The sequence below is a fragment of the Micrasema longulum genome, unplaced genomic scaffold (assembly GCF_059751315.1).
Source record: "Micrasema longulum isolate JH-2025_06_02 unplaced genomic scaffold, ASM5975131v1 h1tg000331l, whole genome shotgun sequence".
In the NCBI taxonomy this organism is placed as follows: Eukaryota; Metazoa; Arthropoda; class Insecta; order Trichoptera; family Brachycentridae; genus Micrasema; species Micrasema longulum.
In genome coordinates, this window is record NW_028277535.1 from 987,058 (window position 1) to 1,007,654 (window position 20,597).

General features: G+C 31.9%; 1 protein-coding gene across 2 annotated transcripts; it reads left to right on the plus strand.

Annotated features, from left to right (window-relative positions):
* Positions 1-2,762: 2,762 nt before the first annotated feature.
* On the plus strand, positions 2,763-15,689 carry LOC148282419 (uncharacterized). 2 transcript variants are annotated; one of them, XM_088225110.1, is made up of 10 exons: positions 2,763-2,998; positions 3,204-3,312; positions 3,475-3,600; positions 3,736-3,821; positions 6,724-6,892; positions 7,299-7,467; positions 7,893-8,220; positions 10,784-11,431; positions 13,052-13,142; positions 14,009-15,689. In XM_088225110.1, exons 1-10 carry the CDS (start codon positions 2,980-2,982, stop codon positions 14,211-14,213), a joined length of 1,950 nt encoding a protein of 649 aa, XP_088081236.1. In that variant the 5' UTR covers positions 2,763-2,979; the 3' UTR covers positions 14,214-15,689. The 2 variants fall into 2 exon arrangements, with proteins under 2 accessions (XP_088081236.1, XP_088081237.1); XM_088225111.1 differs by lacking the exon at positions 10,784-11,431 and having other exon boundaries at positions 2,766-2,998.
* The last annotated feature ends 4,908 nt before the right edge of the window (positions 15,690-20,597 follow it).

Genomic DNA, 20,597 nt, shown 5'->3' on the forward strand with positions numbered 1-20,597 from the left:
GAAAAAGATTAGAAATCTGTGGAATTTCGAGCAACGGAATAATACATTTTCGTTTATCAACGAGGACATTAGTAGGAATTTTACACACAAAAAACTTAATATCTAGCAGTAGGTACTTACAATTCATATAAAATAGGTTAAGGTTTAGTAAATAAGCATAATATGTGAAAACAAGTCATACATTTTGTTGTTTTAACCTAAAATTAGTGATATGCTTTTATTTTGAATTTTCATTCACGTCGTTTTGTTAATTAATAATGAATAAACTTTATTTATTTTGTATTATTACTATTATACTTACTTAAATCAATGCAAATTTATAAAATGTCAGTTTTTGTAAGTATTCGAAAGATGATCCTAGCAATATTTTTTTGTTTACTCTTCTACTTAAATTCATAATTCTTCATTTTGTTTTCCTTTAATACCGTGTATACCTTTGTCGTCTTATTATATTATGTATACGTGCTATTGAATAAGAATGTATTTTTTTGCTGCCCCGAGTTCCGAAAGTCCTGAATACTAAGTCACTGGGATACATAAACAGCAAGATAAATAAAAAATCTTAATACCTGCATACCTCAAATTTTATGTATCACGAGATTTTATGCTACTACTACTACTACTACCATCATCACGCCATTTCCTCGTAGGGGTAGGCACAGATAATAGACTGCCACACACGTCTATCCTGGTAAAAATTCCTAGCTTCTTCCACATTCATACATCTTGTCATACATGCCTTTCAGTTCTGCTTGATTTTGACATGACCAGACTTAAGATTTTGGCGTATCTGATCATGCTTCGTCTTCCTTGGTCATCCTCGTCTCACGTTACCGTTACGAGAAATTATGAATAAGATTTTTACTTATTATTTATCTGTTCGAATAATAATAGATGTTTCAATAATATCTGCTTTCAGAAATTTAAAAACATAGGTAATTAAAAAATGGATAAGTTTTATTTTTTCGGCATCCCAACACTGGCCAACGGCCGCATCGTATTTTCCTCTTATGGACACGCACGGACAGGAGACAGGACTTTGTGACGACAGCAATTTTCTCGACGCGAAATTGTGTCACTTGGAAGTTTTTTTTATTTTTCAATAATTTTAAGTACGTTTACATTTTTTTTGCAACTGGAGGAAATGATAAAGTTAATTTTTCTTTATAGCGGACGCGATTGTTTATGGCGCGACGCATTGATTGCCCAATTTATAGGGATAAACAATGTAAAAAAAATGCCTTGGAGGCAATTATAGCCATAGTGGGAATCCTAGGTTTCTCCGTTAAAGAATTAAAATTGAAAATTAAAAGTCTGCGGTCAATTTACCTGACTGAAATTAAAAAGATCCATGACTCTCCGAGATCGGGGGCTAATTCAGATGCCATATATAAGCCAAAAATACCATGGTTTAATAAAAATGGATTCATTCATTAATTACGTGCGATTAAAAAGAAATACAATAAATCATATGGCACGTACATCTTTATTATGACATATTAAATAAATAGGCATGGGTTACTCAATTGTAGTTGAGGCAAACCAATACATTCAAAGGCTTCCGAAGGATACAATAGTGTGTGTTTATTGAACACGTAGTCCCAATTTGCACGAAAATCCACACGTCACGGTAAAATAAAGGTGGTTTGACATTTATTATATTATTTTGTATGTATTTAAAATTTATTGAGGGGCTACTCTTAGGGGCAAATCTAGCAAAAGTAAATGAAGTGCGGATTAGTCACCTTATTGCGTTTGCCTGGCATTAAATAAATACATTTAAATAAACAAAAAAAATTAAGACTTTAAATGTGCCGTGTGGATTTTTACAGCTGTGTGAAATTCACCGTATTTCCAAGTAGGATTTATGACTAGATTAAAATATTCCTAACGCAGGTATAGGATGATGTTTAAATTTATTATTAAATACATATTCATTTTCTTTGTTTCATTTACTGAGATACAATATAAAATAACAAAAATAATGGCGAACGGTTATGCTGCGGTAGCAATTTCAGTGAATTCGGGTAAATGTAGTTTAATCTCGATGCTGATTAATGGTAAATAGTTAATTGAATATTTTGGTGTACGCATTTAAAATATAATATCATAAATATAAAACATGGATTAAAAAGACAAAATAATAAATAAAACAATGTTTTTGCCATTATGATGTTTCTATAGGTATAGATTTATTTATAAATCGACTGACTCGCAATCGTCAAGCATTATTTGTCGGAAAGTTCAACTGCTTTCGATCACCATTTTTAAGACTCAATATATAATAAAAATACTATTTCAAGTTTTATTCTAATTTTATGTATAAATGAGTCATTTTTAGATATCTGCGCGCCATCCAACTTTTAATCCATAATTTTTTCTTATTATTATCTAGTTCATCTTCCAACAATTCCAAATACATCTTGGTCAATAAACATATTTCATCTTTTCATCAGAAATCATATTTTTCGCAAACTCGCTCGCAACAAACGCCGTGCCGTCGTGTATTTATTTTCGTAGCGGTGACGTGTGAACTGTGGCCGAATTTTCGTTTTGTCCCAGCGTTTATGTTCTGCGCGGTCGAGGCTGTCCACGGAGCCGGGACATGACAATATTGTCATATCCATTGTATTGTCCTCGTGTAAACAAGGCTTTAGTATATTATACCATAGAGAAGCAATGAAATATCTTACCTTGGATGTAGTCGTTCGTAAGTAAATTGCTTTTACTGTGGTCTAAAGATATCTGTAGTCTGTTTTTTTAATGTTTTTTAAAACTTAAACATGGCGGCAAAATAACGTTCAACGTTGTCATTCGATTTTTTCAATTGTTTGGGTTTTGTTGTGATGTCATTCAGTGGATTCAGTGTTATTAATTACATAAACATCGCAACGGTGTGAATATATTTCAATAACTCCGAATGGACATTTTTAATTAGTATCATTTCATTTCTTTAAACTCTTGAAGTATCTAATAATAATGGAGTTTTCGGACAAAGGTAAATATACTTAAATTTTATTGATTTTTGGTGTGATAAAATTTATTTTTACAAAACTTTTTCAATTTACATGTTATACGCGTTAAATAATTTCTTATGCTGTAATGGCAATTTTAGAACTTAATGGCTTTAAATAGGTTATTTTTTGTATGTCAGTCGTTACTTTTCGTAAATCATTATTAAATGAAAGTGTATTTATTTATAGATTATGATCGTGTGGTAGCTAAAATATTTGATTCTGTAAAACACAAGCGAGAAAAGATTCCTGTTCACAAAGTTATGAAGATGATAGCGCCTTACGTAGGCAGCGACAGGTTAGTGTTAGAATTTATTATCGTGTCACATTATTTTATTGTGTGAAATTTGATTGAATACAAAAGACTACAAACACTGTTATTTATCCTATTTTTGTAAATTTATTCTGTAAATTGAGTATGAAAACTTCTACTAAAATATAACAGATCTTGAACTTACAGAACGGAATTTAAAGCATTGAAAGATATATTGGATCCATTTTCAAATAATGTAAAAATAGATCAACACACGTTGAAGGCTGCTCTTTTAAAATGGACAGAAAATATAAAGATTGAAAAAGATACCTGGTAAGTAAACACTTTTTATGTTTTGAATGAAAGATTTTACACTTGCTAGTTTTTTTATTAATTAAAAAAAGTAACTCATCATTTAAATTCTTAATTTTCATTAAATTTACTTATGTTATTTTCTTGTTTTTTCAGTATTGTTGAAGATATTTCCATGATGTCCAATTGTGGTACGCCTGATCAGGCCCAATATATTTCTTTTGGTAGCATGTCAAGTGATGGTAATTATTTAAATTAAACTGTTAATAATCGTGTTTCTACCTATTTTATTTGAAGGAAATATTTAGATTAATTGAAATTGTAGCCAAAATTGAAAATTGGCACACCAGCTGCGGGTTATCTCGATCATTTTTGTAACATAAATGTGAGATGATCAGTCCTTATCAGTCTTATGCTTCAAAAACACCTTTAAAAAAAATATGTTAGTCAACCATATTGTGGGCATACAAGGAAAACTGGCCAAGTCAATTTTTTGCAATTGTGAGATTTTTTCAGATATGCAAGCCTCTTATAGGACATTTATAAAAGAAATAAAATCTAGTTTCTGGTGTACAGAAATCACTGCACAGAAAAAGTCTCCAAAACAACTATGGCGAAGCCTTCAATCTGTTCGTGGCGACTGTATAGCAGAGACATCTAACACAGGCGCTACTGCCACTGATTTTGCCGACTTTTTTACAAATAAAGTCGAAAAAATCAGACTGGCGTGTAGTTCAGCGAAAAAACCTGTAATTTTAGCTAATGCCCTTCAAAAATTCAGTAAATTTGAACCAACATCTATAAATGAGGTTAAAAAAATTGTTGCAGCATTACCCAACAAACAATGTATATTATATCCGATGCCAACATGGCTTTTGAAAAAATGCATTAACGTATTAGCTCCATTTTTAACAGATTTATTTAATACATCCATGGAGCGCAGCATTGTTCCGAGAGCCATAAAGAAAGCAAATGTAACTCCACTTTTAAAAAACTCACAACTTGATGTGGAAGATCTTTCCAGTTTTCGCCCTATTTCAAATCTTCCCATCGTATCAAAAATACTAGAAAAAATAGTTTCTCATAGTCTCGTTAACTATATCGAGCAGAATTCTTTATTTTCGGTAAGGCAATCGGCATACCGACGTTTTCATTTCACGGAGACGGGAGTGATAAGAGTACTATCTGACATTATAACGGCGGTAGACTCTGGTAATCTGGTGTTGATGGCTCTTCTGAACATGAGTGCTGCATTCGATACTGTAGACCATAATATTTTGCTTAAACTTCTGGAGAAAACTTATGGTATCCGTGATCAGGCACATATGTGGTTCAGTTCATATCTTAATGAAATAGAATATGCAGTTGTGTTCCAGGGTAAAAGCTCAACCAACTTTCGGGTGTCTACAGGAGTGCCTCAAGGGTCAGTACTCAGACCACTCCTCTATCTCCTTTACACTAAAGATATAGAGAACATTATCAAAGAATGTGGATTGTGGTCTCACTGCTATGCAGATGATACGCAGATTTATTTTTATTGCAAACCAGGCGAGAGAAGTGTGCTTGTCAATTTAATTGATGGATGCATCAAGAAAATAGGAAACTGGATGGCTGAAAATAGACTAACATTAAACCCATCGAAACTGAACAACTGTGGGTGGCTTCAGCCAGACGACAGAATTTAATCCAGGATACGGCTCTACCCAATGTAGGGAGTACCGCTTTACCCGCCGTTAAACTACTGGGAGTTTTACTCAATTCTGACCTTTCTCTTGACGCTCAAATTAGTAGAACGATAAGTTCATGCTTCTACCAGCTGAGACAAATTAAATGCATACGCAAAAATTTGCCGGTTGATGCCGCCCGTCAATTAATAAATGCGTTTGTAGTGTCTAGAATCGATTATTGTAATGGTATCTATGCAGGTCTACCAATGAACAAAATGACTCGCCTACAATCTGTATTGAATGCCGCAGCGAGACTTATTTTTGGAATCTCTAAGTTCAGTCATATCACTCCACTACTTCGGGAACTACACTGGCTACGTTTTCCACAGAGGGTCGAATACAAACTCTGTTGGCTTATGTATAAGTCACTGCACAACTCTGCTCTGGAATATCTAAGGGAACTATGCATTCCAGATGAACTAGCTGACAGGCGTCTCACGCTTAGATCAGCTACGTCTACGGCGAGAGGAAAAGTTATTTTACCTCTACGCAAACGGCGCACTAAATTTAGTGAACGCGCATTTGCGGTCGCAGGCCCTATGGCATGGAATGCTCTCCCAGCAGAGGTGCGAGGCTGTGAAAGTGAAGTGATGTTTCGGAAAAAACTTAAAACCCACTTGTTCTCTAAATCATTTGAATAAATCCGTAGCATGTGACAACAAAATAAATTGTTTTGATTAAATTACAAATTTAAAAGCTTCAATTAAATTAATTTAACAATAGAATCACTATGTAAAGCGCCTTTGAGGTATTTTATTACGAAAATAGCTCTATATAAGTTATCCATAATAATAATAATAATGAGGCAAATTTTAAATGTAAAAATATGGCCAATTATCTAATTCCGTTATTCATATTCACATAGTAAAAAATAGAAAGATATAATGGGGAAATATTGCGTTTTTTTTATTTACATGTTTAAAGTAATAAATGTCTGAAATACTGTACAGTAGTAAAAATTTTTTTTGCTAATTATTAGTAGCATAAAAAATACTTTTAAATTTGTAATTTTGAATTCCCGCAAAAACAGTCATTCCATAGGCCACGCCCCTAATACGTCACAATTCATGTTTATTTGTTCCTGCCATTGAACTTTGTGTAGAACAAGTTCATGAATCTTGACGTCACATCAACCAAGGCCAAATATGTCGCGGTTTTCTAATAACATAATTTTATTGAATTTCGCTTTTACTTTTATGTATGAAAATATTTCTCCACAATATCCATATTGATTTAGAAATTACAATTAATTATTCTAAATCCATTTCATATATTTTTATCGGTAATCGCAGTATGTGATATTTCCCTATTGTAAGATGCGTATGTATGAATATGTTATGTAATTGTGAATATATGCCAGTGCTTGTAGGTGTGTGTATGTTGATCATGCGATCAATTGTTGATTATATGTTGGCAGCTTACAGGGAGCGCATCGCAGAGTTGCAGTCAGATGTGGCAGAACGTGACCATCACATGCGTACACTACGCAAGCAGCTGGACCATGCTGCTCTTCTCACACAGCAACATGAAGACACCCTTACTATGCTGGTGTCCGAGAGAGAGCAACTGAGGAACAAGCTACATGCGTATGTATATATATACTACTTGCAGATGTGGCAGAGCGTGACCATTATGTCCCATGCATTGCTATACCAAATACAGCGCATGTTGATCATCTGTTATATGAAGGTACGGTGATCAGTCCTACGCTTCAGGTCCCAGTCAAGGAACAATGAAATATTACAGTGTAAAACCATCTGTTCAAGTAATATTTCTTGTCCACCTTTGCAGTAATCGAACCCGGTACCTCAAGTAAAGAAGGCAAGTGCGCCAACATTAAACTATAAGGCGGACTTATCTCCTTGATTTCCTTATTCAGGATTTTTACCTGAGTAAAGGATTCTGGTTCTATTTCACACCCGGAACTGTATTCTTAATCTGCCCCGACAGAGTGACTTATGTAACATCAGTTTCCTTTATTTTGTCTTTCAGTGAACAGACTAGCAATGCTGCTTCCACATCTCTGAAGAAAGAGTACGAGGATCTGATTGAATGTCTGAATGCTTTAAGAGAAAAATCTTCCACTTTACAAACAAAACTGGACATGTTGAAGAAGGAAAATTTCACACTCGGCAATAAAATTAATCAGTTGGATAATGAGGTATCTATATGAATATTTTCAGTGGTGTTATTGTTGTAGAACGCATCAGAATGATTTGTATGTTTGAAGTCAAAAAGATTTGTCGGACTCACAGATCAGAGGTCTGAGGTTCGAACCCCGCTCTACCACAACTTGAGCCTATTTTCTAATGGAGAGTTATTTTCAACTCATTAAAAATGGCTCCAAAAATTGAAATATTTGGGTAAGAATGCAAACATTTGATTTTAAAAAAAATGTTTCTAAAATAAGTCTTCTTATTTTTAAACTATCTCTGTGGACTATCTCCATTAGATTTCCTCTTTCAGGATTTTTACCTGTGAATAGCCATTGAATTGAAAACACTCGTCCAGGATTCCTTTTTTTTTTCACACACAATTGTATATATCAATTTTACGAGAAATCTATTGAAATGACTTGTTTTTCAGAAACACTCTCTAACACAGTTACTCGCTCAAAGTAATGAAGATAAAAATAAGGCTATCCAACTCCTGTACCTGGCACAGAGCGATATCGAATCTCTTAGGAAGGAATGCTTCCAGTTAAATGAGAGGATATACGAGCAGGAGAAGACTATACAACACCTTACCAGCGTTAAGTGCTCCCTTGAGATAGATTTGCAGAACACCATAAATAGATCTATGCAACAGAAGATGAAAATAGATGATAGTTTCGAAGACAAAATTGATAAAGAAGCGAGTGGGCTAGATTTAAATTTTAACATTGAAAAATCTAGATTTGATACTCCTGAATCAGGTATGATCATTTTTAAAATCGATATAATTTATGCATCTGCTTACCTTACAAATTATTTTTGTAATAATCCCTTTTAAAATGTGAATATTTTTTAACAGGCAATTTAAAAAAAAAAGAATTCTAATTAATAATTCATAATCCACCAAAATTGTACTTTGATCATATTGTTAATACAAATTTACCATTTTGATCAATTCCCTTAAAAAAATGTTTCGAAACGATAGTAAATATATGCATATTTTTAGCATTATATGTATAATTTAAACAGAGTATTCTGTCATAGCTTTTCTCCGAACTTTTTAACAAATCTCCTACTCTTAAATTAGGACAGGGGGATGAATTAGATGCGAGTGCTTGGGTGGAGGGTTATCCTATTTAACCAATTATTTTTTTCTGTACTCTCTTTATAAAAAAACAGATTATCAACGGCACTCGGACCATGTTTTTATCTCTCACTGATATCATACTACCGATTGTTATTGGACATAAATTCATATGATACTAAATTTCGAAAAATAACCTTTTTATAACAAGAACTCAGTTCGAGGGTAGCATAGTCAGAATGCCTTAGATGATCAATTTTGTCTTCACTGTATTTCTAGTTACACATAAAGAGAATCCTTGACTTCTTAAATTATCACATTCAGCTATGCACCTTAAGAATATTTTTAATAACAAGCGTTTTCGCCAAAGTAGGCATCTTTAGAACTGGTAAATTGGACAGACAACATGTCCTTAAGTAAATCCTGATGTCCTTATCTCCCAAAACCTTGTAAAAAAATAGTATGAATGTTGAAAATGATATAAACGATTTACCCATAGAATTAAGAATAGTCCAGAAGGAGCGTAGAATCATATTTAAATACATCGGACTGTGTCCAAAAATTCCCCCACTTTTCGCCGCACGCATTTGTGAAGTCGCCGCGTAATGTTGCCAGATAGCGAAAAAAATAACCACAACTCAAATGTAAGATTTTATCTATATTTAAAAAAAAAACAATTTATTAATTTCTCTAAAATCTTATTGTACACGCAGAAACATTGATTTACCCAACAGAGTAGTTAAGCAAAGTGTAATTTAACAAGAGTATTTGAATGATTAAACTTTGAACTTAAAAAATAAAATAAATTTTCATAAAACGGAAATTTTTATGTCATGTTAAAAAATATTTTGTTTTAAAGATAATGTTGGTCAAATTTCCACCACGGCGTTGTTTAATCCGAGAGGTCCAATTTTTGTTAGTTCTCTCATTAGATGAGCAAACTGCTAGTCCAATTCTCCATCTTAGAACAGGCTGTGCCATGTTAGATGGAGACTATCATAAACAGAGAACACTCCGTTTTCATTTCCTGCTATTAAGTATGATATTATTTTTTTTGCAATAAATTTATAAATAAAATAAATTATTGGAAAGTTAAACTAAATTCTCAGATAGATACCGAGGTGCTGGGTTTCAAAGAATATCGTATAAAAGAGAAAGAAATTGAAAGTTTATGCCCTGTCCAAAAGAAAGCCATTTTAATTCTTTGCGAGAGAAAGACATCAATGATTTTTTTCAAATGAAGAGTTCAGTCATTTTTTTAAACGATTTCCTCATTCCTATAAATAAAACCTTTTTAATAAGAACATGTCAATTCAGTCTACCCGATAGTTTTAATTTCCCCTTTGTTGAGTAAGCTTTTTGTAATATTGTCTTTTAAAAACAGAACTAATCATTAGAGTTTTACATTTAAATAAATGTTTTTTTGTGTCATAAAAAAAATTCTCCTCAAAATGCATTGATCAAATTATGGTTCGCTTTGTTGGTTTCCAAAACTCATCTCGCTGTACTCTTTGTATTATTTTTATCCACTCCGTTTTCCCTCTTTCATCAGCAGGGAAGCTAAAATTCCACTAAATCAATTAAAACCAATGCTTTTATTAATAAAAAGTAGCGTAAATAAATTGACTACCCTGGCAACACTAACAAAATGTCCATTTTGTTTTCTTTGACAATCTGACAGGTGGAAAAATAATCAAATTTTTAAGTAATGCATTTGCTACTTAAACATGAAATGTGATCCCACCTTGTTTCTTGTTGCTCCTAGCAGCATTTCTACACTTTAAAACGATACAACACGGCATAGTTTAATTCAAATCGGGAGTTGCGTACTGAGCGACGTCTACAAAGAAACTAATGGGTCAAAATGTAAAACTACTCGTTTAAGTTTAGTCGCCTTCTGTTTAATGCGCGTATGCGATTTCTGGACTATTCTTAATTCTATGGATTTACTAGTCCTAAAGATGCCAACGTGGGTGAAAATGCTCATTGATCAAATAAAACAAAATAAATCTTAACCAAGGAATTTTTTTGATATTCTTATCAAAATTTGAAGTTTTATCGAAAAATATCTATAAAAACATCAATTCTACATGTATATTTCGATGTTAAATTATCTTATCCAGTAAACATTTGTATGTGTGAATAATGTAAGCAGTTAAGGATTATTCTGATTATTATATTATTTAAGTATTTCTTGTTGTCTGCACAGATTTCTTAATCTTTTTGCATGGATTATTTAGATATATCACTTCCTTATGAAAAATCTGATAGACAAGAAGTGTGTCACGATGAAAACCATATTACAAGTACCCCGAGAAATCATGTTTCTCTGATGCAAGAACTATGCGAAGTGTCGCTACTTCCTCCTTGCTCCGATACAACTAATTATGACAATTTCAAGTCTTCTTTACAAGGAATATATCCCCCAAATTGTTTAACTTACAATATGGAAAGTGGCGAAGATATTCAACCGTTCAGTGAAAGCAGTTTTTTTTCTCCTCACAAAGGCAACACTGATGAATACACTTATATTGTTAGTCTTAAGAAAGAAAAAGAAGATTTCCTGGTGAAATTTAATTCTCTAGAAACAGATTTAAAAGAAGAGAAAGCGATAAATGAAAATCTAGTTGGAGAATTGAATGAAAATAAGACTGAAATTCTTCAATTGCGTCATATTATCGAACTTCAAAACAAGAGAATATTTGAAATGAATAATCACCAAAGATTGCTGAATTTTCAAAATCACTGTTGTGATAATGCTATCAAACAGACAAAAGTTAAAGTCAAGATGTTTCGAGGATTTATGGAACAGAGAACTAAATTGTTAGGAAGGCATATTCGAGGAACTGTACAAAATAATCAAACTCAAACGGATGGAGAAATAATCGGTAATTTAGCATGGGGCATGCAGAGTATAACTATGGATGTTAAACTGTTACAGTAGAATCATATTTTTTGTGTGACTGAATAAAAACAGAAAAATACGTACATATGTATATATTCTTTTAAAATGTTTACAATGTGTTGATCTTTGAAATATTTTAAATCTTTTGTGCTTGGAGTTATTAGTTTATCATTGTGCGATGAAAGTTGTTATCATTTTTAATGCACTGAATTTGAAGCCTATGTTCATGACCTTGGCGTACTCTTTTACCTATCCAACAATATTTGCATTGTATTTAGTTATACTCGTATATAGAAAACTATAATTGGCCTATAATTTTAGTTTATTTCAAATATTGTTTTTTTTTGTTATTATGGCTGTTGTTTTCTTTTAATAAATAAATATTTTTAAAAATCAAAAAAATATTAGCCCAAGAACTGTTACATATTTTCCAATAAAATCAATTTTAAATTTTTTCCAAAACCATTATTTTTTACCGAGTTACTATTTTTTTTAAAATTTGTTAAAATAAAGAATTGTGATTATTTTTCTTTATGTAATAAAAAAAAAAGTATTTTTAGGCGCTGGTTTGTAGATGAAGTCAGATGAATTTCACTCCCATTAATAAAGATTTCCGCTCTATTTCTCCATAAAATACAATAAAATTGAAGAAATATGGATGCATACATGTCCATTTGATATTGTTCGATGTTTTCATGCTTATTAAGAAACCGATGAAACTATTTGGCAATCACAAATCTGTGGGAAGTCAAAGTTGATTATATATTTTTTGATACTTGTTAATCACGCAACAAATCACCACACATGTTAGAAAATATAATATTATATGCATGTTCCTTCTACTTTTAATTATATGTATTGTGTTTCCTCAAGTATTGCATGGGTTTTCAGATGGTTGCGTTAATATTTTCTTTCCTAACATTACTCGAATGTATGAAGACTTAACATAACCGTTTCCATATTTATACTCTGCTGTCTGCACTTATTTACAGTAATTCATTTAGTAGCTAATAATTTATTTTGTGGTTATTTTTATGTTGTTTTTCCACCAAAAGTGTCAAATGAAAACAATGTTGATTACACAAAAACCCTCGATTGATAGTATCTAACTCTAAAATTTGTAGGCTACATATAAGAAATAATTTAAATGTTTAATTTATGTACGTAATTATGTATGTATATATTTATTTATTTACTTTTACCGTTTTTGCAACGTACCGGTCTTTGTTTTAGGTCCCGACTAGCTAGGAGCTTCCCGTGTTTAGTCCTTTTTTTATTGAATGATACAAAAACAATCAGCATCAATAATAATCATATTAAAAATTGAAATAGAAATTACGAAAAAAAACTATAAAAATGAATGCCATATAAATAAAAAAACAAAGGATATTAAAAGGTCTACATGTTATTAACATTGCGATTCGCAGACGTCTTTATGTCCACGTTAAATAACTTAGAGCCCAATACCATGAAATGCCTCTGAAAATGGCAGTTCTGCTTTGTGTATTGAAATATTTTTGTTTTGTATTTTTAGTTTTATATTTTTAACAAGTCTTACCTAAATGGTGGGTAAACAGATTAAATATAATTTTGAATTTTTTAGATAACAATGCTGTTGTAATTTATACTGCGGAACCTCTATCAAGAAGTAAAATGTTACGTTATAGATTTGTAAGAACTTTGAAACGTGTTTGGTAAGTTTTATTTTTTAAAATTTTGAGGTCCAACCATGTTTTATTATGAAATCTCTCATGTAATTAACCTAGCCGGACCGAAGGGGGGTATCGAATCCCCTATAGACCGATTTGGTTAATTTCACTTTATGTACATAAGCATTCGGCAAACTAACAAAAATGAATAAAATACACGAATGAGTAAAATATGTGTACGCGAAAACATGAATAAATTATTGCACAGTCATAAACACTTTCAACGTTTTATTCTCCTGATGCCATATACAAGTGGCGCTGGGGTCGTTTGCCCCCCCCCCCCGTTCGGATCATGTGTAATTTTTGGATGCTTAGTGAGGGAAAGGTTAAATTGAGATTATCATCCTGAAGCTTTTTTGTGTTAAAATCAGTTATCAATAAATAAATTAAGGAACCTCTGTTTATATTGATTACCTAAAGTATATTTATATAAGAACAGTTCCGAGTGTAGCCAGAACCCTCGATGAGTGTTTCTGACTCGATGATACTCAGGTAAAACATCCTGAAAAGGAAATCGAGTGGGGATAAGTCTGACTCGTACATTTGCCTATTATTCTTAAAGTTATTTAAGATCATTTCAATTCCTGGCACGAGTCAATATGAACTATTGGTTTTAAAGGTGGTTCTACACTGCAATATTTTCATGTTTCTGGACTGGATCCTGAAGCGTAAGACTTAACTTTACATTCCATGTAACGCATGGAGGGTTCCGGGTTCGATCCTGGTGAGATCACATAAACGAAATGTGATTTTTCTCAAGCCTGGGCGTTCTGTCTTGTAATTGGGCCTTTTACCCAGTTGTGTAATATAAAAACCATACAATTTAATGTGACTCACTGTTTTCATTCCAGGTCCAATATGCTACACAATGTGTTGTTCTGGGGAACATTAATATGCCTTTCTTTAAGCTATTTACGCCTCTTTAATACTATGAAGTATTGTAATATTATAAAGAATGGCTCTAATGTTCGTTTCTATCCTTGGGAGTGGATATCCATCAATGAAATCGTCTTCACTGTATTCGACTTTAAAAACAACGGCCCAGTGCCCATATGAGATGTCCATGGGTTCAAAGATATTTGTACATATTGTTAGGAAATTTCTCAAAAATGTATCATATTGCTGATACTTTTTATTTATGTTATGCCTTGTGCAATTGTCACAGTGGACGTTCAAACACCTTTCAAAATATTATTTTAACTGCATTAAAACTAAACATTGTTTTAAGGTATCCTAATGGCAGTGAAAGTATTTTAAATTTATTTACTCTGTTATTTAATGTATATTGTCGAGCCGATGTCACAACTCCGGATTTATGACTTCTATTTTGAGATTTACCATGAAAGTACGTTTAAAACAGTATCGTACACTACCAACGCATTAATATGAAATTGTAAAAAGACCAGATATTTAAGTATGTTATGATGGTGATGACATACAAAAGGGTATTTTCACAAATCGGGAATATTGTTAAAAATATGTCAAATATTATAATTGGTGTCACTTCACTTTGACGTCACACCTCATGCTGGTCGAGTGCGCTTCTAACAAACACTGCGTACAAGTATGGCGCTGTAACGTATTATGTGCTGTTTGTCCCATAGAGCGTGAAACGTCTCGTTTTCAGGTAATTTAAAATATGCTTATTTGAAATAATCATAGAAAATTCACCATCGTAATTTTATGCTTATTTATAAATACCAACAATATTTTTTTAAAAAGACCTTATTCAAATCATTGATACACTAGATGCAGCACTAAGCATCCTTCCTGTGTTCCATTCAACCTAAGTTCCGGAACCTAACTTGTAGTCGGTTAACATAAGCAGCGTAAAATGGCGCGACATATAGCTTTGAATTCACAGCAAACTGGCATAAACAGTTAGTTTTTTTTTTAGTTTACTATGCGTTTTGCACGGCAATGTACACACGAAAATTGTTGTTTTTTGGAGCATAATTTTAAAATATCGTTCTATGAAGCATCATCTCTAATACCTCATTAATTCAAATAGATTTATTTTGCCAGTTTTAAAAAAACAACATACTTCAAAATGACATTTTTGCAGATACATACTTCATTTTGGCACTTACCTAACTTTATATAAAAAATTTAGTTACTTTTTTGCATGTTAAAGATAATGATGCATTAGCAATGTTTCAAGTTAAGTTAATGTTTTTTTGTTTAAAAAGTGAAAGTTACTGTGTTTGTATAATAGGTGCCATAATTTTTCACTAGTTATTTTTTCACAAAGTCAATGTTTAAACTTAACGTTATGATGATACAGTATTTAGTATCTAAATGCTGCTGTTAATGTTGTGATATTTTGTGATCGATCATCATCAACGTCATATAGCATATCTAAGAAAGGGAAATAAGTGATTAATAGTAAGTATTCCATTTTATTTTAAAACCGTGTGATTATTATAATTAACTGTGGCAGTCAAATGTTTGAACGACCATATTTTTTTTTAATTGTCAAAACTGTTATCTTTAACTTATCACTGAAATGTGAAGACAATATTTAAAAATAAATACATGTTAATATTATTTTGATTATTTAAATATATATCATATGTATAATATTACAAATATATGTTCATTATAATGTTACCTTTTATCTTCTGTTTAAATTTATAAATTATTAATTAGGTATATTAAAGTCTTAGATTTTAACCTTGATGTAGAAATCCTTCATCCAAAGCGACCAAACAGATCATATTTTCACATTCCTGACTCAATATTAATCAACAATATTTTGAGTTTGTTCAAATATTTGTAGACAAGGACTGGATTTGACCCCTAGGGAGTTATTAAGATTAACATATTAGAACAGAGATTGAGAACATTTTAGAAAAGAGAATATGAAAGTTTAGACGCTTACAGGGCTTATGACCTGTGATAGGCTGGTTTACGTGGCCACTTTACACCCTGTAACATTCACCATCCTGCCTATGTTTGAATATCCTCTATCCCCCAGAATGCAACCGAATAGTGAATCTTACACCTATTTTCCCGTAAATGCCTATTTTCCCACATTCTCTTCTCTCAATGTTATTCATCTTTGTTGTAGTACGTCAATAATTTTTCAATTATATATTTTTTTAAATCTTTCTGACTAATCCCAGTCGCAAAGAAATTCGCAAAGAAGTCGCAAGTAAATTAGTAGGTGTATATTTAAATTATAATAACTAGCCATAAAAAACATATTTATTGTAATTTAAACGCATTTTCACAAATAAATGTCTGTAGAAAAACACAATCTATTGTTTACGAGGGTTGATTGACCTCACCTTTGTCCTATTTCGGAGTGGACGAGAAAAAGTTTTTGTATTATTTGACGCGGTCCCCTGGACTTGTATGCATTTATTCAAACCACGCTCCAACATTTTTATAGCTTCCCGGTAGAACATTTGTCCGACCCCTGCTCAGATCATGATCTCATCGCCATTCAAAAATTTCTTCCCACAACTGTAACGTACATGTTATCGTGATTGCGCTGGTTTGTCACCAGCGTCTTCCGTGAGACTTTCTGGCGTAAACGGGAGGCTACCCTAGGCAGGGCCAAAAGACAAAGCCGGATGGTAGAGGCACGACTGCACCGACTACAAGTCAACCTCAATAGCCCTGAAAAGGTTTTCCACCCAGGCCGAGTAGTATAGAGGCAAAGACAGCCAGCAGGCAGAGTGGAGGCGATGGCAAGAGAGCGGAGATACAGAAATAAAGTGCGATTTTCACTGTTCAGAGACTAGAGCTCAACTGATTTATTGCAACAAAGGACATCCTTTTAAAGCGCCACGCGTCGGGCTTGATGGTGCGGGCCACAACCCTGCGCCGAGTGCCAGAGTGGAGGGGGTCGTAGTACCGCCACCACTCCAGGTATTGTGTCGGCCGCAGGTCTCGTAAATACCGAAGCGCACCGTATAGCGTATAGCGGTCCCCCTTTGGTCTTATAACATTGTAAATTTACCATTCTGTATTATTTTATAATAGTTTCTAGGCTATAATCTCCTCGGTATCGCTGAGGCCAGACTCGAAAGCGAACTTTTGTCTTTATTGAACAGAATTTTTCAGTGATCAGCGGCCTGCCGTAACTAAACCGTTGCAGGCTTTAACTCATCGATCGGTACTTAAAGACGTATGCATATTACGCTACATAATGCATACACATCTGCTTGACTGCTTAACTCGAAGCTGGTCAGAGGTTGAGCATATTAATCAACCTTCGGATATCGTTATTATACCACATTCCAACTTGGGCAAAAAAGCAAGAAAAAAAACTAGTCTGAAAACATGGCTGAAATCATTTATTTATTTTATTTATTCACACAAACACATACATATTACAAAAAATATAATAATAAACTTTTTAAGTCTTGTTGCCAAACATTCTTTGTGTGTAAAACTTTATTTTAGAATCGCACATGAATGGTATTTATTACGTAATACAGTAATTTCAAATATGCTGTAAGTAATATTTTTCTTAATTGTTATTACATTGCTTCCCATACAAGACTTACGCTATAGTGTCTGATCACAAATTGATAATAGTATTATGTACACATACAATGTGCCATATTTTATTGAATTATTTTTAAGTTAATTAATTTTTATATGCTTATGAAAAATGAAGATCTGTCAGCGATGTGTTTGAAATTATTAATCTTGTGAATTGTATCAAAGATACACGAATATAGAATTTTTAGGACAATAATGTTTTATATAATACACGATTATCAGTATTAGTCTGTAGCCAGTGATGACTAATTCTGCTTAAGTTTATAATGTTTATGAAACATATTTTTTTGCCTAGGGAAAAAAAAATTGTTTCCTTAAAAATATATAAATTGCACAATTTTACGTGTTTCCTTTGCGCAATTTTATTCATTGTCCTAATAATTAAAACAATATTTATTATAATTTTGTTATAATGCTGTTTCGCTGTGTGAGAACTGTTGCTAAAACCAAATGCACATTTTAATTTCAATCGCATTTCATTTGTGAAGTGTTATCAAATTAAATTCTAGTGTGTTGCATTTGTGAGTATGTTTAGTATTTGAATTTTCAATTATTAAAAAGAAAATCCATCTCTTTAAATGATCCCATTCCCAGAAATCAAGAAAAATTAATAAATGTCCAATATACAGAATTTCATTTTTTACTGGAATAAAATCAACTAGTGGAAGAATTGAAAAATATGGATGTTTAGAATGGTACATCAGTGTGTAAAGTGACCACTAGACCAGCTAGGTCAAATTTCTATGTTCCATTTTAAAAGAGGTTCTACATCTCTGTTGATATATCTTTGGTCGGCGTGCATTACAGACATTACATTACTGATTTTTAAATTAACACATTTACTCCGATCTGCAGTACGCTCTTCCTCAGAAAGATCGCCTACTATTGGTCCCACGTGTATTATATGATTAAGGAACATCCAATCAAAGTTAAAAATCCCCCATATGAAAATATTGTTTTTGCCGAAATTGTAGATTGGTGGTAAAACACGCTGACCGACGATATATATATATATATATTTTATAATTTATATATGCCATAATTTATGTTTCAAAATAATTATATGAAGGTATTATACTTGTTATAATCTAAGCAAAGTGTACCGCCATTACTTATTTTGTTCAAATAATGTTTTTAATCTTCAAATGTCACATTTTGAGATAATAATTCTTATTTTTTTGTGTTTACATTTTTTTGGTTTACCCAAATACTTCAATTTTGGGAGCCCTTTTTAACAAGTATTTATGTATAACTCACCGGGTTGTGGTTCCGTGGCTAGTGTTCTGAACTCGCAGATCAGAGGTCCAAGGTACGACCCTCACTTTATCACAACTTTGTTCCCATTTTCTAATAGTGAGTTATTTATAACATTGTCTCTTACAATTGAAATATTTGGGTATCATAAGAAGGGAAATATTTATTTAAAAGAAAACCAACATAACAGTACCCAACAATGTGACAGGTATCATATAGTCTTTGTGATATTTGTAAAAGTAAAAACATGATTGACTTCAGAAAACTATGCATTTTCTTAAATGTAAACATTGGACACAATTTAGTTGTGCTAAAAAATAGTATTTCACAGTATGAGTTTAAAGGTTTTATCTATTTATATAGTCTGTGTTTTAATCTTCCTTTGTATTTTATTAGTAAAACATACTAATATTGATCGTTATTATTTAATGCTTTTACAGAACCATTGTTATTAATACAGTAGTAATTTTTATCTCTCTGAAATAAATATCCATATTCAAATATATAATCTGTCTTGAAGAATAAAAATCTGTACACAAAATTTAATTTTATTTATATTTTAATTTCCAAGTCTATTATAAAAAAATATGTTTGTCAATCGGTTATGATAAGGCTAACTTTGGGAAAACTAACAACTTTTTTCTGGTCAGGTGAGTTTTGTATTTTTATTTGGTTACTACGGAAACAGTGAAACGTTGCTTAGAAACGACTTTTCATACAATATGTGCAATGAAGAAGTTCAGCCCTACGGGAAATTAGATATAAAAAAAAATATGTATGAAAAAAATAATAAAAATTATTACTAGTTCGTCAATAGTTCTCATAAATCAACCGATAATAAGAAAGTTGTGATGAATTTCCAGTTTACGGTAAGTCAACTGACAAATCGGCAGAACTGACCGAAAAGGGGAAGAGAACTTGAGACGTCACGCGCAGAATATTTAAAAAATACAAAATTCAAAAAAATCATAGCGATGATAATACGATTCATAAATTTTTAAAAAAAAATCCCTTTCTTGCTGAAAAGTAATAAAAACAATTAGGCATAAGTATTTTGTGGTTAGAAGTATTCAGGCTCACATTATTTTATACTATCTAATTAAAATTTTATTTACAAAGTATTTGAATTTAAAAAGTTGACAATATTTGAAAAACACATAAAACATTTTTTAGTAACTATATTAGAAATAAATTTTATTTCTAGTGTACCTACTACAAACAATGAAAAAAGAATTGAGTCTTTTATTGAACAAACAATCTTCTGAGACTTAAAATTCTTCTGTCAAAATACACTTCTGTTTTCATATATTGCAGTTATAGAGTGAAAAATTGTGACCTTTTAATACTCCACATTATTTAGTTAAAATATTTCAAACAAAAAATGGGTTCAATGAGTAAGACAGGACTGATGGAAAGTTTACGAAAGCCGGTGGAGATTAAACGAAAGGTAACATACATACACCATTTTTTATATTGACAGCAAATAAAAAGGGGTGTTACGTATAATACAGATTTTAAATACAGGATAATAAATAAACAATAACGTGCCCCCAAAAAACAAAATTGAATTATGAAGTATTATTTTGACATAAATTATAGTATAAAATATTTTTTTACTAATAAAATCAATTTTTCAACTCTGAGTATTGGTGTTTTCAAGAAACATAGTTC